Below are 22,771 nucleotides of genomic sequence, written 5' to 3'. Positions count from 1 at the left end.
ATAATAAGTATTATTAATACAAATCAATACATTTTTTTAAATGATAGTGCAATAGGGGTATATATAAAATATTTTAAAATGTTATGAATATTTATGATTTTTATCAAAATAATAACGTATCAAATATAATTTTATAATATTTTACTATTTTATTTATTAAAAAGTATATTATATAATACTATACATGATAAAAAATTAAATTTTTAATACATGATTCGACTATTATAATTAGAACCTTTCAAAATCATTTTTTTTTGTTATACTGAAATCATTCATATATATATATATAAATTAAAAAAATTAATTAAATTATAATTTTTAAAATATAATATAAATATATAAAATAAATATAAAATATCTCTATAATATATTTTTTAAAAAAATAACAAAATAAATATAAAAAACAAATTATACATCTAACCTTTATTAAAAAATTTTGTCAAACATATATATATTTTTTAAAAGAAATACAATTTACACTTATTAGCAACTTACTGTTCATCATCGACAAATTGTGAGGGCAGTGCTTCGATCAGTGAATGGTTTAAAATCTAAAGACTGAAGTTATATTTTGTAGGTAACACATGGAACACAATTGTTGAATTAGCTACCAGTCTACTTTGATTTTCGGACAGGCACTTGTTATATAAAATCAAAGATAAATATAGTACAAGGCAGTGAGATAGCATAAGTTTAAGTGACACATCTATAAAATGAAATGTATTATGGTCCGAGCTGAAACATAATCGAGGGCAAAGAAGAACTCTCTGGTGCAATCTACCACACAACTATTTCTTATTTTCCGGGGTCAAAAGATTCAGGTTCAATTCCAGTTGTTTAGTTGTTTTTATGATATATTATTATCATTTATTCATTTTCATCCACTCAAAATTAATCAAGGTGGGTTATTTTGATATTCCTTCCTAGGCATATTGGAGAGGAGGATCTCGGGAAGCTGATGCTGCTCTCAACCACAGTACTCTTATTTCTTATTTTCCGGCCAAAATATTCAGGTTCAAATTACTCTACTTATTCATGTTCTTAATTTGTTCACGAGTAATTGGTTGAATTAATTGCTAGAAGATGCACGGTATTAATTTCGAGTGTGTGTGTGTGTGTATATATATATTATGCTATATATTTTGGGGGTCTATATCTAGTTGGTGTCTAGAGTTTTGAAGGTCTGAGAGAGTTTTTGAGTCTCCGATTGAGGTTCAATTTTATCATTGTGTGCTATAATTTAACTGTAGGAGGTTTCCCACTGTATGGGGGACAATGCTTCAGTAGCAAATATGCTTAACAAACTTTATCAAAATGTACATCAAAGCTAATCGCCTTACCATAACATATGCCAAGAACTCAACAAACACTAAAACAATCCTTGGAACAGATCCAAGACAACTTTGAAAAGAGTATATTTTAACAATCTGTGGAGAGACACAACAACTGTTGCGAAAATATTTCTGTTGTTTCTAATTATGGTACAAACCGTATCTTCCATCTTACAAGTTCTGTAATTTTAATTATACTTGTATTAGATCTAGAATCTACTTGTATTATTATAATTTTAAGTTTCGAGCCTCTTTTAACATTTTATTGCAGTGGAAGAAAATACCACCAGACGTGTTATTCACAAAAGCTCAGCTCCTATTTGTTTCCTTTCTTAAATCTTCTCAATCATAAAGCAAAAGAGCAGGTATATGTGCTTAACTTGACCAAAGGGACAGCATTTTTTTTTTCAATCTGGGAATTATAATATGCTCAAGAAAGAAATTACATTAATAAGGTGAACGTTTATATATATAGTATACAAAAACAAAGAGAGGAACTGCGACGTGTCGGTGGGCTGTGGCTGTGAGTTGTGACATTTGAAAGAGAAGGGTTCTACACACTGATATCACACTCGTATCTCCTGGAGTCTGAAATTCAGGTGCACATATTTTTCTTTATCACTTATTCTTCTTCTTTGTTTTAGGTTAATTTATGTTATAGTTTGATCAACATTAGTTCGCTTAAATTATTTACCTCTTCAGCTGATGTATATTTGAAGCAAGAAATAAACAAATACCCTATTTAAGTAAACACGTGTGTATGAAAAAAACTGTAAAAAGTAATATAGAGGATACAAATTAAGATACTAAACTCAATTCAATATAATCAGATCTAGTCAAAGTGTCGTCTCTAGGTCAATGACTGTGTCAATTCAGTTTGATAATTTAAATGAGTTTCAATTATGATTAGAATCGGATTTATCACTGGTTCTTTATTGGATTTGCCAATTCCATTTTGATTTTAAAACACTACCTAGCATAACTGAGATTTCAATAAATAATTATGACAATTTTCACTTTTATAGGGTTTTGTATTTACTGCAAAATAAAAGACTACCCATTCTTTTTCTTGTTTACTTGATTTTCATTTGCTTAATTATCTTGTTACTTTTTTCGGTAAATCAAATTAAAGAATGGAGGTATTGCAGGATTCCAACACCAGAACAAAAAATATATTTTAATCTAAATTATTTTCAATATAAATTTGTATTAACCAAATTGATTCACCCCAAAACTTTTACTAACCAAATAATTTAATTGAAACTGTACATTTCAAGTGATTTATGAGAGATTTCGTGTTATTCTCTGAAAGCTATATATAGAAGAGAAAATAGTTACCTCATGCTATTGTTATCTACCTTTGGCTTTAGGGCAATGAACTCGGAGATGACTGCAGCCTTTGAGAATGGAGATCTAGTCAAAGAGTTGCTAATTGACATTAATGAAAACGTTAAGCCCGAGCCAAATCCTGATCGGTGCTGTATTTTCAGGGTGCCTAAAAGCATTCGTAGTGTAAAAGAAGAACTCTACACTCCTAAGTTAATTTCTATTGGTCCTCTTCACCGTAGCAAACCAGAATTAGTTGATATGGAAATGAAAAAAAAACAGTTTATGAAAAGCTTTCTTCAACGAACAACAACAGAGAAAATAGGTAAGATTTTCAGCTACATCAAGGACAATGAAGAACAGATTCGTGCTTGTTATGCAGAAACATCTACACTTGGGAGTCCTGAGTTTGTTATGATGATTCTATATGATTGTATCTTCATCATGGAAATCTTCTTAAGAGAGAGATTTCAAGATAGAAGTGATACAGATACATTACCAATAAGGTATAGTTTACGGATCGACCTGCAATTATTTGAAAACAACTTCCATATTTTATCCTTGAGGAAATATACAACTTGGCTTTCGTTGGCACCGACTTGCCTACCTTCATGGACCTTTCTGTTAATTTCTTTGGCTCTTTTATGGGTGTAAAATTTAGTAGAATAACGCCCGAGGTAGAAGTTAAACATTTCACAGATTGGAGTAGACTTAGTCTACTCAAAGGCCACCCAAAGTCAGTGTTAGCCGAAAGAGTGATTAATGATTTACCTTGTGCAGTGAAGCTACAAGAGTCAGGGATAAAATTTAAGGGTATTATTAAAGAAGAACAGAGCTTATTTGATATAAAATTTGAAAAGCGATGGCAGCATATCCCATTTTTTGAAGTCCATGAATTACAGATGCCACAGTTAGGTATAGGTGATGAGACTGAATTTCTACTCAGAAATATTATTGCTTTGGAGCAGTGCATTTACCCAGGTGATGGTCTGGTTTGCAATTACATTGAATTGATGGATTCTCTTATCAATACTGTGAAAGATGTGGATTTGCTTGTTGAAAATCAAATTATTTCCAATCAAATGGGGGACAATGTTTCAGTGGCAACTATGTTTAACGCACTTGGTCAAAATGTAATTTTAAGCACATCGGCTTACAATAACTTATTCAAGGAGCTCAAAAAACACTACAACAATCCCTGTAATAGAGCCAAGGCAACTTTGAAAAGAGTATATTTCAGGAATCCATGGAGGGGTACAGCAACTGTTGCAGCAATAATACTCTTGTTTCTTACTATCATACAAACCGTATGTTCTATTTGGCAAGTTGTGTAATTTTAATTGATAATTGTATTAGATCCAGAATATAATTGTATTACTGTAATATTCAGTGTGAAGCTCCTTGTTTTAATAAGAATATGTGTTTGTATACTTTCTAGTTCAATATTTCTTCCCTTTCCCTCCTGGTGAGTGACAATAATAATAATATTAAAAGATGAGTACGTTAAATTCAAGTTATTATACCAAATTTATATTCAACAATACTCAATTTGACTTTATTAGAACCCTAACCAATTCGACTTGTTATTATCACAAAGATGCTTCCTATGGAGCAAAAGTGCTTATAAAAATATTTAGTCAGAAAATTAATATAATAAGGTTAATAAATGGGAGAAATTTGCGCATGTTGCCTTCTTGGATCATATTTGCAGAATAATATTTATTTTTTTAATTAATTAAATGATTACTAAAATTCCCTTCAAACAGAGTGGGACTAGCTCAAATACGCGGGGTACGCATAATGAATCTACGCATCATCGGCCTTGATAAAAAGTACTCTCAGTGTCTACGAGCTCGCCGGACCCGAAACAAGCAATGACAACGACAGAAGACGACGACGACGAGGGATTCGGGGAATTCACGTTCGCGCCAATCACCGTCCATTCAAATCCCAAAACCAGCGGTTCCGATCTTCAAGATAAAATTGATGACGATTGGGGCGATTTTGTTACACCCGCTTCGTTCTCCCGCTGCGAAACGGTCCCTGTAAAATCACTGGATCCGATTCATTTGTCCGTAGATCGCCGAGCTGATAGCTTGATAAATGATGTGGCGCAGCCTGACTTGGTCCCGAGTCGGAATCGGGTTCAGTGGGAGAAAACCAGGGGCACGTTGCCGTTATCGTTGTTTGGAGAGGAAGAGAAGGAAGACGAATCAAGTGAGCCGGGTTTATTATTTAATGGTGCAACCGAGTTGAAAAAAACCGAGAAGAAGGTGGGATCGGAGTTAAATATGAGCGATCTGATTTCGAATTTATATGCTGTGAGCGAGCCGAGCAAGGTGGTAAGTGGTACGGGTCAGAATTTGGACTCAAATGGATTGGGTTTGAAGAGAACTGCATCGAATTTGGATTCAAACGGTTCGGGTTTAAAATTGGAAAATTGGGATTCTTATGGGTTGAAATCAGAATCAAAGGGGTTGGATTTGAAGAGAAGTGTGTCGAATTTTGAAATAAACGGGTCGAGTTTAAAATGGGAGGATTGGGGTTCTTATGGGTTGAATTTGGATTCAAAAGGGTCGGACTTGAAGGGAAGTGTATCGAATTTGGGTTTGAATGGAATGGATTCGAAGATTAATTTGGATTCAAATGGGTTTAATCCAGTTTTGGACGAGGATGATGATGGGTGGGAATTCGAGGCTGCAGAGACTAAATTACCAAATGGAGATTTTAATTTTAAGGTAATTCTGTTCAATTGTTGATAAAATCATGGAAATGGAAAGAAAATTAAAAAAAAAAAAATTATAATGTTAGATGGGTGTTAATCTTGCAAAAAACAAGAACTGGCCATGTTGAAGTTAAAAACTTGTAGAACATGCAACAGATTATGCAAATATTGCTCTGAAAATTAAACATAAAACTTGTAATTCACTTTGAATTTTGTAATGTGATAAAGTGAATTTTTTTAGCTCATAAAAAGAAAACATTTCAAGATTATGAGTTTTTGTTATCTGAGTTAATTAAATTGTTGAATTGCTGTTTTATGGCAAACTTTTTGAACCAGAGTCAACACGAGGTGAAACCTGAAAATGTATCAATGCCAAATGTTGGACTTAATTCAAGTTGGAATGTGTGGGGTTCAAACTTAAATGGGTTAAGTTCAAGCGTTAATGGAGTAAATAAGTATGCAAACGGATTTAGTTCAAGTTTAGTTGACAAAAGTGAGGATTTTGAAGATGATGATGAGTGGGAATTTAAGGATTCAAAACCAGAACCATGGTCCAGCGATAGCAATAGTAAGGTAAATCTATTTCTCTTGATTTGATCTGATTTTTCATTGGTTTTTTTAATTGCTTCTGTCTGAGTTTGGAATCTTCATTTTTGTTTTGTTGGGGTTTTGTAGTTTGAATATAGATTTTTCGCTTAAGCCTATCATTAGGAATATTCTTGTCAAAGTCATGAACTGTGAAATAGAAGTTTTGAATATAGCTTTCTGAATGTTATATTGTCGTAATTTGTCGTTTACGGATTGCAACGGTATAAGTATTTTAGAGATTTCTGAACTATGGCAGTTGAAAGAATCTTTGTTAGGAAGTTTGGGAATAATTAACTGTCTTTATCTACTATCGGTACTGCCTAGTACTTAAATTTGCATTCAAGTGTTGTGTACTTGGAGAGGGAGTTTGTTTAAAATTTTAAGCTATATTTGTGGACCTTCATGGACCTTTCTATTTATTTTTTTTGGCTCTTTTATGGGTGTAAAATTATGTAGAATAACCCCTCAGGTGGAAGTTAAACATTTCACAGATTGGAGTAGAATTAGTCTACTTAAAGGCTGCCCAAGATCAGAGTCAGCCAAAGGACAGGTTTATGACTTACCTTGTGCAGTGAAGTTACATGAGTCAGGGATAAAGTTTAAGGGTATTATTAAAGAAGAGCAGAGCTTACTTGATATAGAATTCAAAAAGCGAAAACAGTTGATCCCATTTTTTAAAGTCCATGAATTGAAGATACCACAGCTAATTGTAGCTGACGACACTGAACTTCTACTCAGAAACATTATTGCTTTGGAGCAATGTGTTATCAGTACTAACGAGGATGTGAATTTGCTTGTTGGAAGTCAAATTTATTTCAAATTTTATGGGGGACAATGCTTCAGTAACAAATATGTTTAACAAACTTAATCAAAATTTACCCGCAAGCCCATCGTCATACCATCGCATATTCAAGCAGCTCAAATAGCACTACAAAAATCCTTAGAACAGAACCAAGGCAACTTTGAAAAGAGTATATTTCAGCAATCTATGGAGAGGCACAGCAACTGTCGCAGCAATAATACTTTTGTTTCTTACTATTGTACAAACTATGTGTTCTATTTTGCAAATTATGTAATCTTAATTAATTCTTGTATTAGATCCAGAATCTACTTGTACTATTGTAATATTCAGTTTCAAGTTCCTTGTTTTTATAAGAATATGTGTTTGAATACTTTCTAGTTCAATATTTCTTTCCTTAATTTCCCTCCCGGCGACAATACTAACATTAAAAGATGAGTTTGTGAATGCTCTTCCTCTATATATGAAGCCAGACCACCAAGGCACGAGCAAAGTTGTACTGATAAACAATAAAAATAGTAATAACAGATGGACGTCCAGTTTAAATATTGGGCAAAGAACTATTTCACCCCCAAGTTTAAGTGCTATCTTCAAAGACACCAATGAGATTTGAAAAATTCAAAATCCCACCTATTTGTTAAAAATCACAATTATGGTTAAGGGCAAAATAGTTATTTAATAAAAAATTTTAAAAATCTAAAGTTTTGTTACATGTCCCCCCTTTAGCTTGAAAATCTCATAATTCAACCCCCACCTAAAGTTTGAAAAATCAAAATTCCCCTCTAAGGTTTGCAAATCAAGGTCGGAATAGTCAAAGATGATCATCTCTGATGGCATTGGCTCTCCCTCCTGGCTCAACTCTCCTTGTCGATCACTTCCCAACCATCGACATAGGCTATTTCCTCCGACGAAGATGAAATCGTCTTGAATAACTATGGATTGAAGCTGTAAAAGCTGGCCAAAGGGACAACCAGAATAAGTTCATTTAACTTTATGATTGCCAGCGAACACAAGTGAAAGACACAAAAGTAGTTGGGCATAAGGATCATTGAAGAAGAAAAGAAGGAGAGGCAGACAGTTTTATGCTTTTCTCTCATTGGTGTCTGTGTCACAATAATATAACATGTACAAGAAGCTCAATGTACCAATCCTTGAGTAAATCAATGATAACATAAGAAGAGTTCATTTTTAATCAAATCAAATAATGCACAATTAGGATTAACTTGAATTGAGTTTGCTTTAATTATTGTTAAGTCAAACTCAGGCTCACTACTGTATAACTTAATGAACTCATAATTTAACTTGAGTATAATATTAATAAATTTTTAAAATTTAAAATCTTTGATATTTTACATCTTATTTTTATAATATATTTATAAGTTATAGGCTTTAATTATAATTTTTTGAATAAAGCTTTAATTAGTAATTTCAATCTCAAGTTTAAGTTGTCATACCAAATTTAAATTCAACAATACTAAATTTGTCTTGATTAGAACCCTAACCACGTCTACTTCTAATTATCACAAAGGTGCTTTTTACAGTGCAAAAATGCTTATAAAATATTTAGTTAGAAAATTAATATAAATGGGAGAAATTTGCGCCGATGTGGAAGCATAGATGGTTCCACCTAAGACCCGTCATGTTGCGTTGTTGGATCATATTTGCAGAATAATATTTATTTTTTTAATTAATTAAATGATTACTAAAATTCCCTTCAAACAAAGTGCCACTAGCTAAAATACGCGGGGTACGCATAATGAATCTACGCATCATCGGCCTTGATAAAAAGTACTCTCAGAGTCTACAAGCTCGCCAGACCCGAAACAAGCAATGACAACGACAGAAGACGACGACGATGAGGGATTCGGGGAATTCACGTTCGCGCCAATCACTGTCCATTCAAATCCCAAAACTAGCGGTTCCGATCTTCAAGATAAAATTGATGACGATTGGGGCGATTTTGTTACACCCGCTTTGTTCTCCCGCTGCGAAACGCTCCCTGTAAAATCACTAGATCCGATTCATTTGTTTGTCGATCACCGAGCTGATAGCTTGATAAATGATGTGGCGCAGCCTGACTTGGTCCCGAGTTGGAATTGGGTTCGGTGGGAGAAAACCAAGGGCGCGTTGCCGTTATCGTTGTTTGGAGAGGAAGAGAAGGAGGATGAATCATGTAGAACTAAATGAATTGACGCTCAAATTTTGTGGAGCAAAAAGCTTATAAAAATATTTATTTGGAAAATTAATGTAATTATGGTCTTAAATGGGAGAAATTTATGCCACCGTGGAAGAATAGGTGGTTCCACCAAAGACCTCGTCATCTTGCCTTGTTGGATCACATTTGCAAAAGAATATATATTTTTTAAAATTAATTATATAATTAGTAAAATTCCCCTCCAAGTCTACGAGCTAAAATACGTGGGTGCACAATAAATTTACGCATCATTTCATCGGCCTTGTCGGAAATATAAATTAGGTTTACAAGTGTGTAGATTGAAACTCATGTTACACAAAACCAATTGACTTATGTTAAGGTCCAATCCACAACACTTATATACCACTCATTTTACTTAAGTTTAGTAGATGTGAGACTTTTCTTTATTTGAGTCTTCAACACCCCCGCTTAAGTGCAAACACCTAGGCTATTAAACTTGCGTTTCGACTCAGTCGATTCTTGGCTGGGTGCATTGTTACTTGTATCCAGGAACACTTAGGTTGTTAAACCCGCCGTTTGGCTCGCTCTCTGATACCATGTCGGAAATATATATTGGGCTTATAAGTGTGTAGATTGAAACCCGTGTTACACAAAACCAATTGGCTTATGTTAAGATTCAATCCACACACTTACATACCACTCTCTTATGTTCTATTTATTAAATGTGAGACTCTTTCTTTATTCTTTATTTGAGTCTCCAACACTCCCACTTAAGTGCAAGCACCTAGGTTGTTAAACCTGCCTCTCGGCTCAGCCGATTCTTGGTTGGGTGCGTTGTCACTTGTATCCAGGAAACTTAGGCTGTTAAACCCGCCGTTTGACTCGTGCTCTAATACCATGTCAGAAATATATATTGGGCTTATCAGAAATATATATTAAAAACTCAAATAAAGAAGAGTCTCACATCTACTAAACTTAAGTAAAATGAGTGGTATATAAGTGTTGTGGATTGGACCTTAACATAAGCCAATTGGTTTTGTATAACATGAGTTTCAATCTACACACTTGTAAGCCCAATTTATATTTCTGACATAGTATCAGAGCGCGAGCCAAACGGCGGGTTTAACAGCCTAAGTGTTTCTGGATACAAGTGACAATACACCCAACCAAAAACTGGCTGAGTCAAAAGATAAGTCTAACAGCCTAGGTGTTTACACTTAAACAGGGGTGTTGAGGACTCAAATAAAGAAGAGTCTCACATCTAATAAACTTAAGTAAAATGAGTGGTATATAAGTGTTGTGGATTGAACCTTAACATAAGCCAATTGGTTTTATGTAACATGAGTTTCAATCTTTACACTTGTAAATCCAATATATATTTCCGACAGACCTTGATAAAAAAGTACTCTAAGATTCAAAGTCTATGAGCTCGCTAGGCTTAAGACAAGCTATGACAATGACAACAGACAATGATGACAAGGGATTTGGGGAATTCACCTTTGCGTCAATCATCATCAATTCAAATCCCAAAACCAAGATCTCCAAGACATGGAAAACCAAAAAGGGAGATACCTAAAAAGGCTTTTCAAACGAACAACTAACAAAAAATGTAAGTTTTAGCCTTCATCAAAAACCATGAGGAAAAGGTATAAAAGTGATATTTAGAGACCTGCTGTTAGAGAAATATGTTTGAACAAAGAAACCTGGGAAGACTTTGGGATGTGTAGATCACTTTCTTTAGGGTGATATTTGCCCTCACTTGCAGAAATATGACAAATTACCTCCAAGATACAACAAAACCTTTAAAATAATAGTTAACACTACTAAATACTCTCTCAATAAATAATATTAATGTGACAATATTGAATTAAAGAGAGTAGAATTGAATAGGAAAAAATTGGAATAAATTAAAAGCATTTGATTTAAGCCTCAATTTATAGATTTGAAATAGTATGTCTATTGACACTAAGAGTCATGATTTTTGACCCAAGAATTATATTTTAAAAAGACATAATTTTTTTATTAGACATATCCATATTTGAATAATCATAATTTTTATTTTAAGTTAAAATAACGTAACTTTTGAAAGCAAAAATCATGTCTAATTGTAAAATAATATCCAGTGTTAAAAGTCATACCTTAACCACATATATATCCATAGTTTCTTAAATTTCCTGCAAGCTTGAGAGTCATGAGTATGAAAGGATTTTTTATCATAGAGCTTCTCGTGAGGGATTTTGAAGAACATGAAAGTGACTTTTTGATAAATACACCAGCGGAAATATTGGGATTTACAATTGGACTTGCTTTTACTGGAAAATCAACTTCCATATTTTTTACTGGAGAGATTATACAATTTAGTCGCTTGTAGCCCTTCCTTCATTGATCTTTGTTTCAAATTCTTCAGGGTTCAGATGTTTTCTCAGCGTGCACCCTAGCAAAAAGCGTTCAAACATTTCACCGATCTGCAAAGAGCTATTCTAGTGGAAAATTTCCCGGCAGAAGAGTATACTGAAAATTATACCGTTGATATAACCGAGTTACCTTGTGCTACAAAGCTACAAGAGTCAGGAGTGAAATTCACATGTGCTTCTGAAGAGGGACGCTTTCTGGTGATAAGATTTGAGCAAGGCGAGTTGAGAATCCCACAATTAAGCGTCTTCCACGAGACAGACACCATGCTACGGAACATCATGGCATTGGAGCAATGTTGCTATCCACGTTACTCTCTCGTCGTCTGTGCTTATGTTCAGCTTCTGGACTCTCCTATAGAAAACAAAAGGGACGCGCAGCTGCTTGTTGACAAGGGAGTTATCTGCAATTGGATGGGCGACAGGCATTAGCAACTTTGTTCAACAAACCCTGCTTAGAAATTGCTTTAATCGGAGATCATTATGCTAAACTTTGTAAGGCTCTGAAGAATCACTATAACAATCAATACAACCACAGCAAGGCACGATTTAAAAGCGTGTATTTTGGCGATATCTGGAAAGGCACAGCAACTGTTGCAGCTGCCATCATCTCACTTTTATACGGACCATTTACTCTGTCAAGCAATTGAACTAGATGTATTAGATTGATTAATTATGTTGCATTTGAAGCTGTGAGGTTATTTTAATTGATAATGAAGACTTTCTATTTATATATAATTCACTTCTTATGTAATAAAAGCATGCAATCTTTGAAAATGTCAAATAAGTTCGATGTGAATTTTTTATGTATGGATTTATTTTACAATATGTTCTCGAGTCCTGCCATAGGATAAGTTATATACTGGATGAATCAATGTAAAGATTTCAGGTTCAAATTACTGCACTTGTTTATGCTCTTAATTTGTTTTAGGATAATGAATAGGATTGTTATTTGCTTCAAATGCATAATATACCTCATTTCGTCTTTTATGAATTGATGGTTATGCACCTTCGACTTCAGAGTAATGAACATGGAGATGACTAAGAGTTGCTAATTGACATTGATGAAAACCTGGAGTCCGAGTCTGATCTTGGTCAGTGCCGTATTTTTAGGGTATCAGAAGACATTCGAAGCATAAATGAAGTAGTCTACACTCCTGAGTTAATTTCAATTGGTCTTTTTCAGCATAACAAACAAGAATTAACTGATATGGAAAAGGAGAAGAAAAAAGTATGTGAGAAGTTCTCTTGAAAGAATAACAACAGAGAAAATTGCTACGATTATAATTTTCACCAAAAACAATGAAAAGACATTCGCGTTTGTTAAGTAGAAACATCAACACCTAGAAGTCTTGAGTTTATTATGATAATTCTATGATTCTATATAATATCATCTTTATCATAGAGATCTTTTTAAGAAAGAGATTTGATGATGGAAATGACATATTACTAAACTACTAGTTACAACACCACTATAATATGCTCTATGCGTCCTTGTAGTTATTTGAAAATTGACTTTCATACTTAATCTTTGAGGAAACATACAAGGTAGCTTTTGTTGGCATTGACATACCTATATTCATCGAGCTTTCTTGTTATTTCTTCAGCGAGTTTAGAAGTCTGAAATTAAGTAGAACTCTGAGGTGGCAGTTAAAACATTTCACTTATTAGAGAAGATATATACTACTCAAAGGCTACCAATATTAGTGTCAGCCAAAGGATTGACTGGTGATTTACCTTGTGCAGTGAAACTATATGAGCCGAGTGAAGGAGAGCACAACTTATTGGATGTTAGATTAGAAAAGCAAAAACAACAGATGATGAGACTGAACGTCTATTCAGGAACATTGTTACTTTGAAGAGTGCCTTTACCTAGATGATGCTCGGGTTTGCAATTATGTAGCATTAATAGATTATTTTATCAATACTGAAGAGGATATGAATTCGTTTGTTAGAAATCGAATTATTTCCCACTGTATAGGGGACAATGCTTCAGTAGCAAATATGTTTAACAAACTTCATTAAAATGTACATCAAAGCCAATCGCCTTACTATAACATATGCCAAGAACTCAACAAACACTAAAACAATCCTTGGAATAGATCCAAGGCAACTTTGAAAAGAGTATATTTCAACAATCTATGGAGAGCCACAGCAACTGTTGCGACAATATTTCTCTTACTTCTAACTATGGTACAAACCGTATATTCCATCTTGCAAGTTTTGTAATTTTAATTATACTTGTATTAGATGTAGAATCTACTTGTATTATTGTAATTTTCAGTTTCAAGTCTCTTTTAACATTTTGTTGCAGTGGAAGAAAATACCACCAAACGTGTTATTCACAAAAGCTTAGCTTCTATCTTTTTTCTCTTAAATCTTCTCAGTCATAAAGCAAAAGAGCAGGTATATGTGCTTAACTTGACCAAAGGGACAGCATTTTTTTTTTTTAATTTGGGATTATAACATGCGCAATAAACGAATTACATTAATAAGGTGAACGTGTATATATATATAGTATACAAAAACTACTTGTATTAGTGTAATAAGTTCTGTAATTTTAATTATACTTGTATTAGATCCAGAATGTACATGTATTACTGCAATTTTCAGTTTCAAGCCTCTTTTAACATTTTGTTGCAGTGGAAGAAAATACCACCAGACGTGTTATTCACAAAAGCTCAGCTTCTTTCTTTTTTCTCTCTTAAATCTTATCGATCATAAAGCAAAAGAGCAGGTATATGTGCTTAACTTGACCAAAGGGACACATTTTTTTTTTTTTTAATCTTGGGATAATAATATGCGCAAGAAAGGAATTACATTAATAAGGTGAACGTGTATATATATAGTATACAAGAGCAAGGAGAGGAACTGCGACGTGTCTGTGGGCTGTGGCTGTGAGTTGTGACATTTGAGAGAGAAGGATTCTACACACTGATATCACACTTGTATCTCCTGGAGTCTGAAATTCAGGTGTACATATTTTTCTTCTTTGTCTTAGCTTAATTTATGTTATAGTTTGATCAATATTAGTTCGCTTAAATTATTTACCTCTTCAGCTGATGTTTATTTGAAGCAAGAAATAAACAAACACATTATTTAAGTAAACACGTGTGTATAAAAAAAACTGCAAAAAGTAATATAAAGGATAAAAATTAAAATATTAACCTCAATTCAATGTTTTCAAATCTTGTCAAAGTGTCGTTTTAGGTCAATGATTGTGTCAGTTCAATTTGATAATTTAAATAAGTTTCAACTATGATTAGAATCAGATTTATCATCCGTTCTTTATTAGATTGGCTGGTTCCATTTTGATTTTAAAACACTACCCTATTATGATATGTAGCATAAATGAGTTTTCAATAAATAATTATGACAATTTTCACTTTTACAGGGTTTTGTATTTGCTGCAAAATATAAGACTCTTACAGTTTTTTTCTTGTTTACTTGATTTTCATTTGCTTAATTATCTTGTTACTTTTTTCGGTAAATCAAATTAAAGAATGGAGGTATTGCCGGATTCCAACACCAGAGCAAAAAATATATTTTAATCCAAATTATTTTCAATATAAATTTGTATTAACCAAATTGATTCACCCCAAAACTTTTACTAACCAAATAATTTAATTGAAATTGTACATTTCAAGTGATTTATGAAAGATTTCGTGTTATTCTCTGAAAGCTATATATAGAAGAGAAAATAGTTACCTCATGCCATTGTTATCTACCTTTGGCTTCAGGGCAATGAACTCAGAGATGACTACAGCCTTTGAGAATGGAGATCTGGTCAAAAAGTTGCTAATTGACATTAATGAAAACGTTAAGCCCGAGCCAAATCCTGATCGGTGTTGTATTTTCAGGGTGCCTAAAGACATTCGTAGAATAAATGAAGAAGCCTACACTCCTCAGTTAATTTCAATAGGTCCTCCTCACCTTGATAAACAAGAATTAGCTAACATGAAAAAGAAGAGGAAACAATATGTGAAAAGCTTTATTGGACGAACAACAATAAAGAAAATAGATATAATTCTAAGTTTCATTAGAGACAGAGAAGAATAGATATGTGCTTGTTACGTAGAAATATTTACATTTGAGAATACTGAGTTTGTTAAAATAATTTTTTATGATTCTATCTTCATCATAGAGATCTTCTTAAGAGAGAAATCTCGTGATAGAAGTGATATATTACTAGATACAAAGCCAATAAACCATACTTTAACAACTGACTTGCAACTATTTGAAAATCAACTTCCATATTCTATCCTTGAGAAAATATACAAGTTGGTTGTCGTTGGCACCGACTTACCTGCCTTCATGGACCTTTCTATTAATTTTTTTGGCTCTTTTATGGGTGTAAAATTAAGTAGAATAAACCCCGAGGTGGAAGTTAAACATTTCACAAATTGGAGTAGAATTAGTCTACTTAAAGGCTACCTAAGATCGGAGTCAACCAAGAAAAGGGTTTATGGCTTACCTTGTGCAGTGAAGCTACATAAGTTAGGGATAAAGTTTAAGGGTATTATTAAAAAAGAGCAAAGTTTACTTAATATAAGATTTGAAAAGTCAAAGCATCTGATCCCATTTTTTGAAGTCAATGAATTGCAAATACCACAACTAGAAGTAGGGGAGGAGACTGAACGTCTTCTCAGAAACATTATGGTTTTGGAGCAATGCGTTTACCCAAAGGATACTCAGGTTTGTAATTATGTTGCACTGATGTCTTGCCTTATCAATACTGCAGAGGATGTGGATTTACTCATTAAAAATAAAATTATTTCCAATTATATGGGGGACAATGCTTTAGTGGCAACTATATTTAACAACCTTAATCAATATGTAGTTGCACAACCATCCTCTTACCATTACATGTGCGAGCAACTCAAAGAACATACAAAAATCCTTGGAACAGAGCCAAGGCAAAAACCAAGGTCCCTTTGAAAAGAGTATATTTCAGCAATCTATTGAGAGGCGTAGCAATTCCTGGGGTAATATTAATTTTGCTTCTGACTATCATACAAACCGTATGTTCCATCTTGCAAATTATGAAATTTTAATTGATACTTGTATTAGATCCAGAATCTACTTGTATTATTGTAATATTCAGTGTGAAGCTCCTTGTTTTAATAAGATTATGTGTTTGTATACTTTCTAGTTTAATATTTCTTCCCTTATCCTTCCCGTTCCTGGCGACAATAATAATATCAAAAGATGAGTACTTGAAAGCTCTTCTTCTATATATGAAACCAGATTACCAAAGCACCGACAAAGTTGTACTGATAAACAATAAAAATAGAAATAACAGAAGGAGGTCCAGTTTAAATATATTATTCACATGGATGAATTTACTATTCAACTACTTTTGTGTTTGTATACCTATATGTTGATTGAAGCCGTAAAAGCCAGCTTAAGGGACAAACAGAATAAATTCATTTAACTTTATGATTGCCAGCCAACACAAGTGAAAGACACAAAAGTAGTTGGGCATAAGGATCATTGAAGACGAAAGGAAGTGGGAGAGGCAGACAGTTCTGTGCTTTTCTCACATTGCTATGTATGTCACAATAATCTCACCTTGAACCATGACATATAACATATTCGAGAAGAACTGAAAAAACAATGTACCAAATAAAACTATGATAATGTAAGGAGAGTTTATTATTAATTAAATTTAATTATGCACAACTACAATTAACTTGAATTAAGCTTGTCTTAATTATTGTTAAGTCAAACCCAAACTCTCTATTGTATAATTTAATGAACTTATGGCTTAACTTGAGTACAATATTAATAAACCCTTTAAATTTAAAATTCATAATATCTTACATTATTTTTATAATATATTTCTAAGTTATAGACTTTAATTATAATTTTTCGAATACAATTTTAATTAACAGTTTCAATAAGTTCAGGTTATCATATCAAATTTAAATGTAACAACGCTCAGTTTGACTCATTTAAAACCCTTTAGTTCTTGTTATTACAAAAGTGCTTTTTAAGAGCAAAAGTGCTTATAAAAATATTTAGTTAGAAAATTAATATAATAATGTTAATAAATGAGAGAAATTTGTGCCAACGTGGAAGCATAGATGGTCCCACCTAAGACCCTGTCATCTTGTCTTGTTGGATCATATTTCGAATTTATATGCTGGGAGCGAGCCTAGCAAGGTGGTAAGTGGTACGGGTTTGAATTTGGACTCACATGGATTGGGTTTGAAGAGAAGTGCATCGAATTTGGATTCAAACGGTTCAGGTTTAAAATTGGAAAATTGGGATTCTTATGGGTTGAAATCGGAATCAAAGGGGTTGGATTTGAAGAGAACTGTGTCGAATTTTGAAATAAACAGCTCGAGTTTCAAATTGGAGGATCGGGGTTCTTATGGGTTGAATTTGGATTCAAAAGGGTCGGATTTGAAGGGAAGTGTATCGAATTTGGGTTTGAATGGAATGGATTCGAAGATTAATTTGGATTCAAATGGGTTTAATCCGGTTTTAGACGAGGATGATGATGGGTGGGAATTCAAGGCTGCAGAGACTAAATTACCAAATGGAGATTTTAATTTTAAGGTAATTCTGTTTAATTGTTGATAAAATCGTGGAAATGGAAAGAAAATTTAAAAAAAAATTATAATGTTAGATGGGTGTTAATCTTGCAAAAAACATGAACTTGCCATGTTGAAGTTAAAAACTTGTAGAACATGCAACAGATTATGCAAATATTGCTCTGAAAATTAAACATAAAAATCGTAATTCACTTTAAACTTTGTAATGTGATAAAGTGATTTTTTTTTTCTCATAAAAAAAGAAAACTTTTCAAGATTATGAGTTTTTGTTATCTGAGTTAATTAAATTGTTAAATTGCTGTTTTATGGCCAACTTTTTGAACCAGAGTCAACACGAGGTGAAACCTGAATATGCCAAATGTTGATGGACTTAATTCAAGTTGGAATGTGTGCGGTTCAAACTTAAATGGGTCAAGTTCAAGCCTTAATGGAGTAAATAAGGATGCAAATGGATTTAGTTCAAGTTTAGTTGACAAAAGTGAGGATTTTGAAGATGATGATGAGTGGGAGTTTAAGGGTGCAAAACCAGAACCATGGTCTGGCGATAGGAATATTAAGGTAAATCTATTTCTCTTAATTTGATCTGATGTTTCATTGGTTTTTTAAATTGCTTATATTTGAGTTTGGAATCTTCATTTTTGTTTTGTTGGGGTTTTTGTAGTTTGAATGTAGATTTTTTGCTTAAGGCTAACACGAGGAATATTCTTGTTGAAGTCATGAACAGTGAAATAGAAGTTTTGAATATAGCTTACTGAATGTTATATTGTAGTAACTTGTCTCTTATGGATTGTAACAGTATGAGTATTTTAGGGATTTCTGAATTATGACAGTTGAAAGAATCTTTATATGGAAGTTTGGGAATAATTAACTGTCTTTATCTACAATTGGTACTGCCTAGTACTTAATTTCGCATTCAAGTGTTGTGTACTTGGAGAGGGAGTTTGTTTTAAATTTTAAGCTATATTTGTTATTTTGCATTGATTTTATGTTTTATATTTCTAGGCATCATTAAATATATACATATATGACTTTTGATTTTATTTTCATTTGGTTTGTAAGAGACTGACATCCTTTCATTTGAAGGGCAACAACAAAGGGACTGGGAATTCTGAGGGAGCTCAGCAGGCATTTGTCTTTGAAAATGGGGCACAGGTTCCTACTGGTTTGTTTGCTTCATCAAATGGGATGACTCTTAAATCTGGTGAATTGGACTTTGGTTTTGATTTCAGCAAAAGTTATCTGACATCAGATGGTATTAATAGTTCGTTCACAAACAGTGAGCAGAAGAATGATAGTGGGGCACAGGTTCCTATCAATTTATTTGCTGCATCAAATGGCATCTTGAAAAACTGGTCAATTTGACTTTGGTTTTGATTTCAGCAAAAGTTCTGTGGCACCAGATGGTATTTCCAGTTCATTGTCAAAACGCTAGCAGAAGAATGATAGTGAAAATGGACTAGATTCTACATCTGTTATTGGTAATGTTGAGAAAGGAGAAACCTTATGGGAATTCAAGGATGCTTTTTCAGAAACTGGATCAAATGATACGGTAATGAATTGCTTAGACTTCCTTTTAAATGTAATTAACTACAATCTAGATTTTGGACAATGTACTTAGTGAAAGCTTCCTCATATTTGTAACACGAGTCAAAGTGAGCTCAATTTGTCCTGCTTTAGAGACAGCATTTTCTTTGTCACGTTGATATTCAGGTTTAACTCATTTGATTGGCTGTGTGTGTTTCTTAAAACTCTGTGACTGGATCTTTGGCAATTCAATTGTTTGTGCTTAGGAGCCAACATAGAGGAAATTTACATTAATGGAAATCTGTATGCTATCTAAATTTCATCTTACTTTCAAACTGTTCAACCTGTATCTTTTGGCAAGTTTGAGTGTCATGAACAAGTTAAAAGTTTGCATGTGCATGCTTTTATTTAATAAGAATTTTCTCATGTTCTAATCTGGTTTTGACATACTCAGGGAAAAGACACTAGGTCGCAGAGCCATAGGGGAGCCTTACCTCTGTCCATTTTTGGGGATAGTGAAGTAGAGAATGATGACTCCTCAGTTCATCAAGATGTTTCCAATTACGATCTTGCTTCCTCCAGGACAGATGACATTAAGAAGAGTCAGGGGTCGAGTGTATCTGTCAGTGATCTCATAACAAGTTTGTACAATCAAGCTGAGCAGAAAGCTCCTGTTAACCATTCACAAAAGCCAAGTGAAAATGGTCTTGATTCTTTAATTAAAGCTGTGGATTCTAATTTAGTAGATGGTGATGGTGATTTGGATGATGATTCTTGGGAATTTAAAGATGCTGTTTCCAGGACAGTAGATGAGCAGATCTCTGTTCCTGGTCTTGAAGATCCACATGTGAAACACTCTACCAAGGTGGAGCCAAAAAAATTGATTGAGCAGAAAGATTATGCTGATTTTTATTCCAAACTAGAGGATGAATTATGGTTTGTTGCACGGTGCCATCTTGACAATCTAAAGGTTGTAAGTTTTGTTAAGATTTATTTTTCCCCTCAAAAATGTCAAAGTTGCTAAATGTTTGAAACTTTTCCAATTCGCTTTTTGTTAGAAAGCACAAAGTACTGCTGCTCTTGGTGGTGAAGATGGTAAGCTAGAAGCCACTGACAAGGAAATATCCTGTTTATGAGTAATTTCGTTGGCTTTCTATTTATTGGCCATTAACTTCTTTTCTTGTTATGATAGTTTTTAATAGTGCAACCAAATATTATCAATATCTGTTAAAGAAAATATGAAATTTGTCAGTCTTTGTTTTACTCTATGTATTTTTGGGAGTCTTTTGAGAAATTCAGGATGGAGATTTTTATGCAATGATTTTTTTTTCTTGCACGGTTAAAAGAATGGTAGTAAAACAATGATATTGACATAACTAAAAATTTGACAAAATTCATGGTGCTTCCTCTTTCATGATGATACTGTAGAAATTGATCACCGTTTTCTATAATTGCTTCTGAGAAATCTACACTTGTTAATCTTTTCTTGTCTCTGCTGTTACAGGATCTGTATAATGAATTGCACCAAGATGGTATTATTTCCATGGTTCACTCAGAGAATCAACCACTGACCAATATTCACCTTAATGAATTCATTGAAGTTATCCAGGAACGGAAGCTCCATGTGCTTGTGGCAGAATATCAATTATCAATGAGACTGCTACTCGGAAGTGTCTTTTTCTTTTATTTTATGATGAAGAACCATGATTTTATTTAATAGATACCACATGTTCCTATCTTTTAAAGAATGAAAACTAGAAGTATTATGATCATATAAATGTCTTCTTTTTATTTTAGAATTGGTTGTATAAGTTATATTGCAAAGTAGGGGATTTGGTTTTTTGACATTTGAATCATATACTTTGCTTAAATAGGCAGAGAAAGATTGGAGGTCAGCAATTGAACTCCTAAAACATGTGGCATCAACATCAAAGATTCTAAAGTTGGGATCGTGGGAGGAGCAGTCTTCTTTTGTTTCCACTTGGTTCAAAATGGTGTCTGTTTGTGTGCAAGAGCTGAGACACGGTGTCTTGGTTTGGAAAGAGTCTTTAGAAAAGAATGTCTCCAGTCAATTATTTTCTGACCCTCGAGGTACTGATTATTTAACGATATTAGTAGTTGTTTCTTGAATATATAATTTTTCTATGGTGGTGTGGTTAATGCTATATTATGGGTAAGTAAAGGCAAGCAGCATACACTTGCACTTGGAGAGATTTACAGGGTTGTTGAAGTTCTTGGATCCTTGGCCAAAATTTTGCAAGCCATTCATGCTACTAAGTTCTACAAATCCCACTGACTTGTTCGCTCTTCTCAGCGAGTGTTTTACCTTATGGCCAAGTTCAGGACTCGAATAGGCTGTCAGAAGTATTTCTGATCCAACAGGTTTTGAGTATAATTTAACTCCCAAGGAATTACTAGAATCCATCAAGCATATTCATGATCTTGATGCACTTGCACTTCATAACCATGTTTTCTCTGGACAAGAACCTACCTATCGGCTAACTCTCCCAAGTTCTGGAGCAGTGCCAGGTAACAAGTCATAATATCTCAACTTGATTGAAATCACAGCCATGTTTTTGAATTCTGTGTCTCAATCTTCCAAGTTTCTATTTGATTGCATGTATCAGATATGAAAATGGTGGTATGGAATGGTGAGCACTATTTCCTACCTCTTGCAAACTTGCGGGCAAATCTTGAAACAACTAATCCTCCAAACTTAGTGCGCCTGCATGTTCGCTAATAAGGATACCAGTGGAAGTTGAAATTTTCTATTGAGAAATTCTGCAGCCTAAGTTGTCAATTGAATCCCAGTTGGATAATAAAGCTTCTGGGGCATCAATTGCAGACAAAGGGACTGTGTCTGGTAGAAAAAGGCACAGTTCGAGTTTCTGGGAACCCAGCGAACACAGTGCCTGATTGATCAAACAAATTTTCAGATTCCATATTGCATTACTTAAAATTGATGACAATCTTTTAGTGGAAGCTGTAGCATAGCAATTCAGTGTAGAAAAAGGTTGTATTACTTATTTATTTATGTGATTGGGTGGATCAATAGAGTAAACACCCATAAAGGAAGGGGTAAAAATAGAAATTTTGTGAAAAAAACATACGAGAATATCATTTTTACTTTGTAATGGTGACTGGTGAGTCATATCTCAAAAAATAAAAATAATAATAATAATAAGTTGGTTGATTTTTGGTTGTCAAAATGTTCTTTGTGCAATATCTGGATTCTTGTTACCACTCGCTTCTCCATATTCTGTATTCAAATTCAAATTTTCTTCTGAATGGTTATGGCTTTTTGACTTGCCTCAATCTCCCTGGCTTTATCACGTGCATAAAATTCAAGCCA

General features: G+C 33.5%; 4 protein-coding genes across 16 annotated transcripts in view; all 4 read left to right on the top strand.

Annotated features, from left to right (window-relative positions):
* Positions 1–611: 611 nt before the first annotated feature.
* Positions 612–22,771, top strand: part of LOC123208292 (UPF0481 protein At3g47200-like) — a 51,001-nt gene continuing 28,841 nt past the window's right edge. The window contains exons 1-6 of one of the 9 annotated variants that reach the window (XR_006500756.1): positions 636–821; positions 928–1,013; positions 1,251–1,481; positions 1,603–1,696; positions 1,807–1,930; positions 2,702–4,087. The gene's annotated coding sequence lies outside the window, so the exon portion shown is untranslated. The other 8 variants (XR_006500755.1, XM_044625689.1, XM_044625686.1 and 5 more) reach the window with 8 other exon arrangements.
* Positions 4,354–20,011, top strand: LOC123208290. Of its 5 annotated transcripts, none has more exons than XM_044625677.1 (5): positions 4,359–5,395; positions 5,719–5,955; positions 18,955–19,200; positions 19,276–19,444; positions 19,874–20,011. In XM_044625677.1, the coding sequence occupies exons 1-4, from the start codon at positions 4,532–4,534 to the stop codon at positions 19,336–19,338; spliced, it is 1,410 nt and encodes a 469-aa protein (XP_044481612.1). In that variant the 5' UTR covers positions 4,359–4,531; the 3' UTR covers positions 19,339–19,444; positions 19,874–20,011. The 5 variants fall into 5 exon arrangements, with proteins under 5 accessions (XP_044481610.1, XP_044481612.1, XP_044481614.1 ...); XM_044625678.1 differs by having other exon boundaries at positions 4,366–5,395; positions 18,979–19,200; XM_044625675.1 differs by lacking the exons at positions 18,955–19,200; positions 19,276–19,444; positions 19,874–20,011 and adding an exon at positions 6,440–7,142 and having other exon boundaries at positions 4,354–5,395.
* Positions 14,133–22,771, top strand: part of LOC123208291 (UPF0481 protein At3g47200-like) — a 52,477-nt gene continuing 43,838 nt past the window's right edge. The window contains exon 1 of the mRNA XM_044625681.1: positions 14,133–14,308. The gene's annotated coding sequence lies outside the window, so the exon portion shown is untranslated. The remainder of the gene's footprint in view (positions 14,309–22,771) is intronic.
* On the top strand, positions 19,713–22,612 carry LOC123208720. The gene is made up of 6 exons (XM_044626238.1): positions 19,713–19,775; positions 19,874–20,389; positions 20,924–21,085; positions 21,294–21,510; positions 21,603–21,948; positions 22,047–22,612. Exons 1-5 carry the CDS (start codon positions 19,713–19,715, stop codon positions 21,713–21,715), a joined length of 1,071 nt encoding a protein of 356 aa, XP_044482173.1. The 3' UTR covers positions 21,716–21,948; positions 22,047–22,612.

This window comes from Mangifera indica, chromosome 2, assembly GCF_011075055.1.
Source record: "Mangifera indica cultivar Alphonso chromosome 2, CATAS_Mindica_2.1, whole genome shotgun sequence".
NCBI lineage: Eukaryota > Viridiplantae > Streptophyta > Magnoliopsida > Sapindales > Anacardiaceae > Mangifera > Mangifera indica.
Note: the sequence above shows the minus strand (reverse complement) of the source record. Positions and strands in the feature narration are given on the sequence as shown.

What these genes read in the sequence shown, in the direction of transcription:
- LOC123208290 (XM_044625675.1), top strand. Translation starts at nt 4,532, where the DNA reads ATGACAACGACAGAAGACGACGACGACGAGGGATTCGGGGAATTCACG. An exon ending in ATGGAGATTTTAATTTTAAG is followed by an intron (nt 5,396 to 5,718) that starts GTAATTCTGTTC and finishes TTTTTGAACCAG; the next exon opens with AGTCAACACGAGGTGAAACC. An exon ending in CCAGCGATAGCAATAGTAAG is followed by an intron (nt 5,956 to 6,439) that starts GTAAATCTATTT and finishes ATAACCCCTCAG; the next exon opens with GTGGAAGTTAAACATTTCAC.
- LOC123208720 (XM_044626238.1), top strand. Translation starts at nt 19,713, where the DNA reads ATGGAAATCTGTATGCTATCTAAATTTCATCTTACTTTCAAACTGTTC. An exon ending in TGTTCAACCTGTATCTTTTG is followed by an intron (nt 19,776 to 19,873) that starts GCAAGTTTGAGT and finishes TGACATACTCAG; the next exon opens with GGAAAAGACACTAGGTCGCA. An exon ending in TATCAATGAGACTGCTACTC is followed by an intron (nt 21,086 to 21,293) that starts GGAAGTGTCTTT and finishes TTGCTTAAATAG; the next exon opens with GCAGAGAAAGATTGGAGGTC.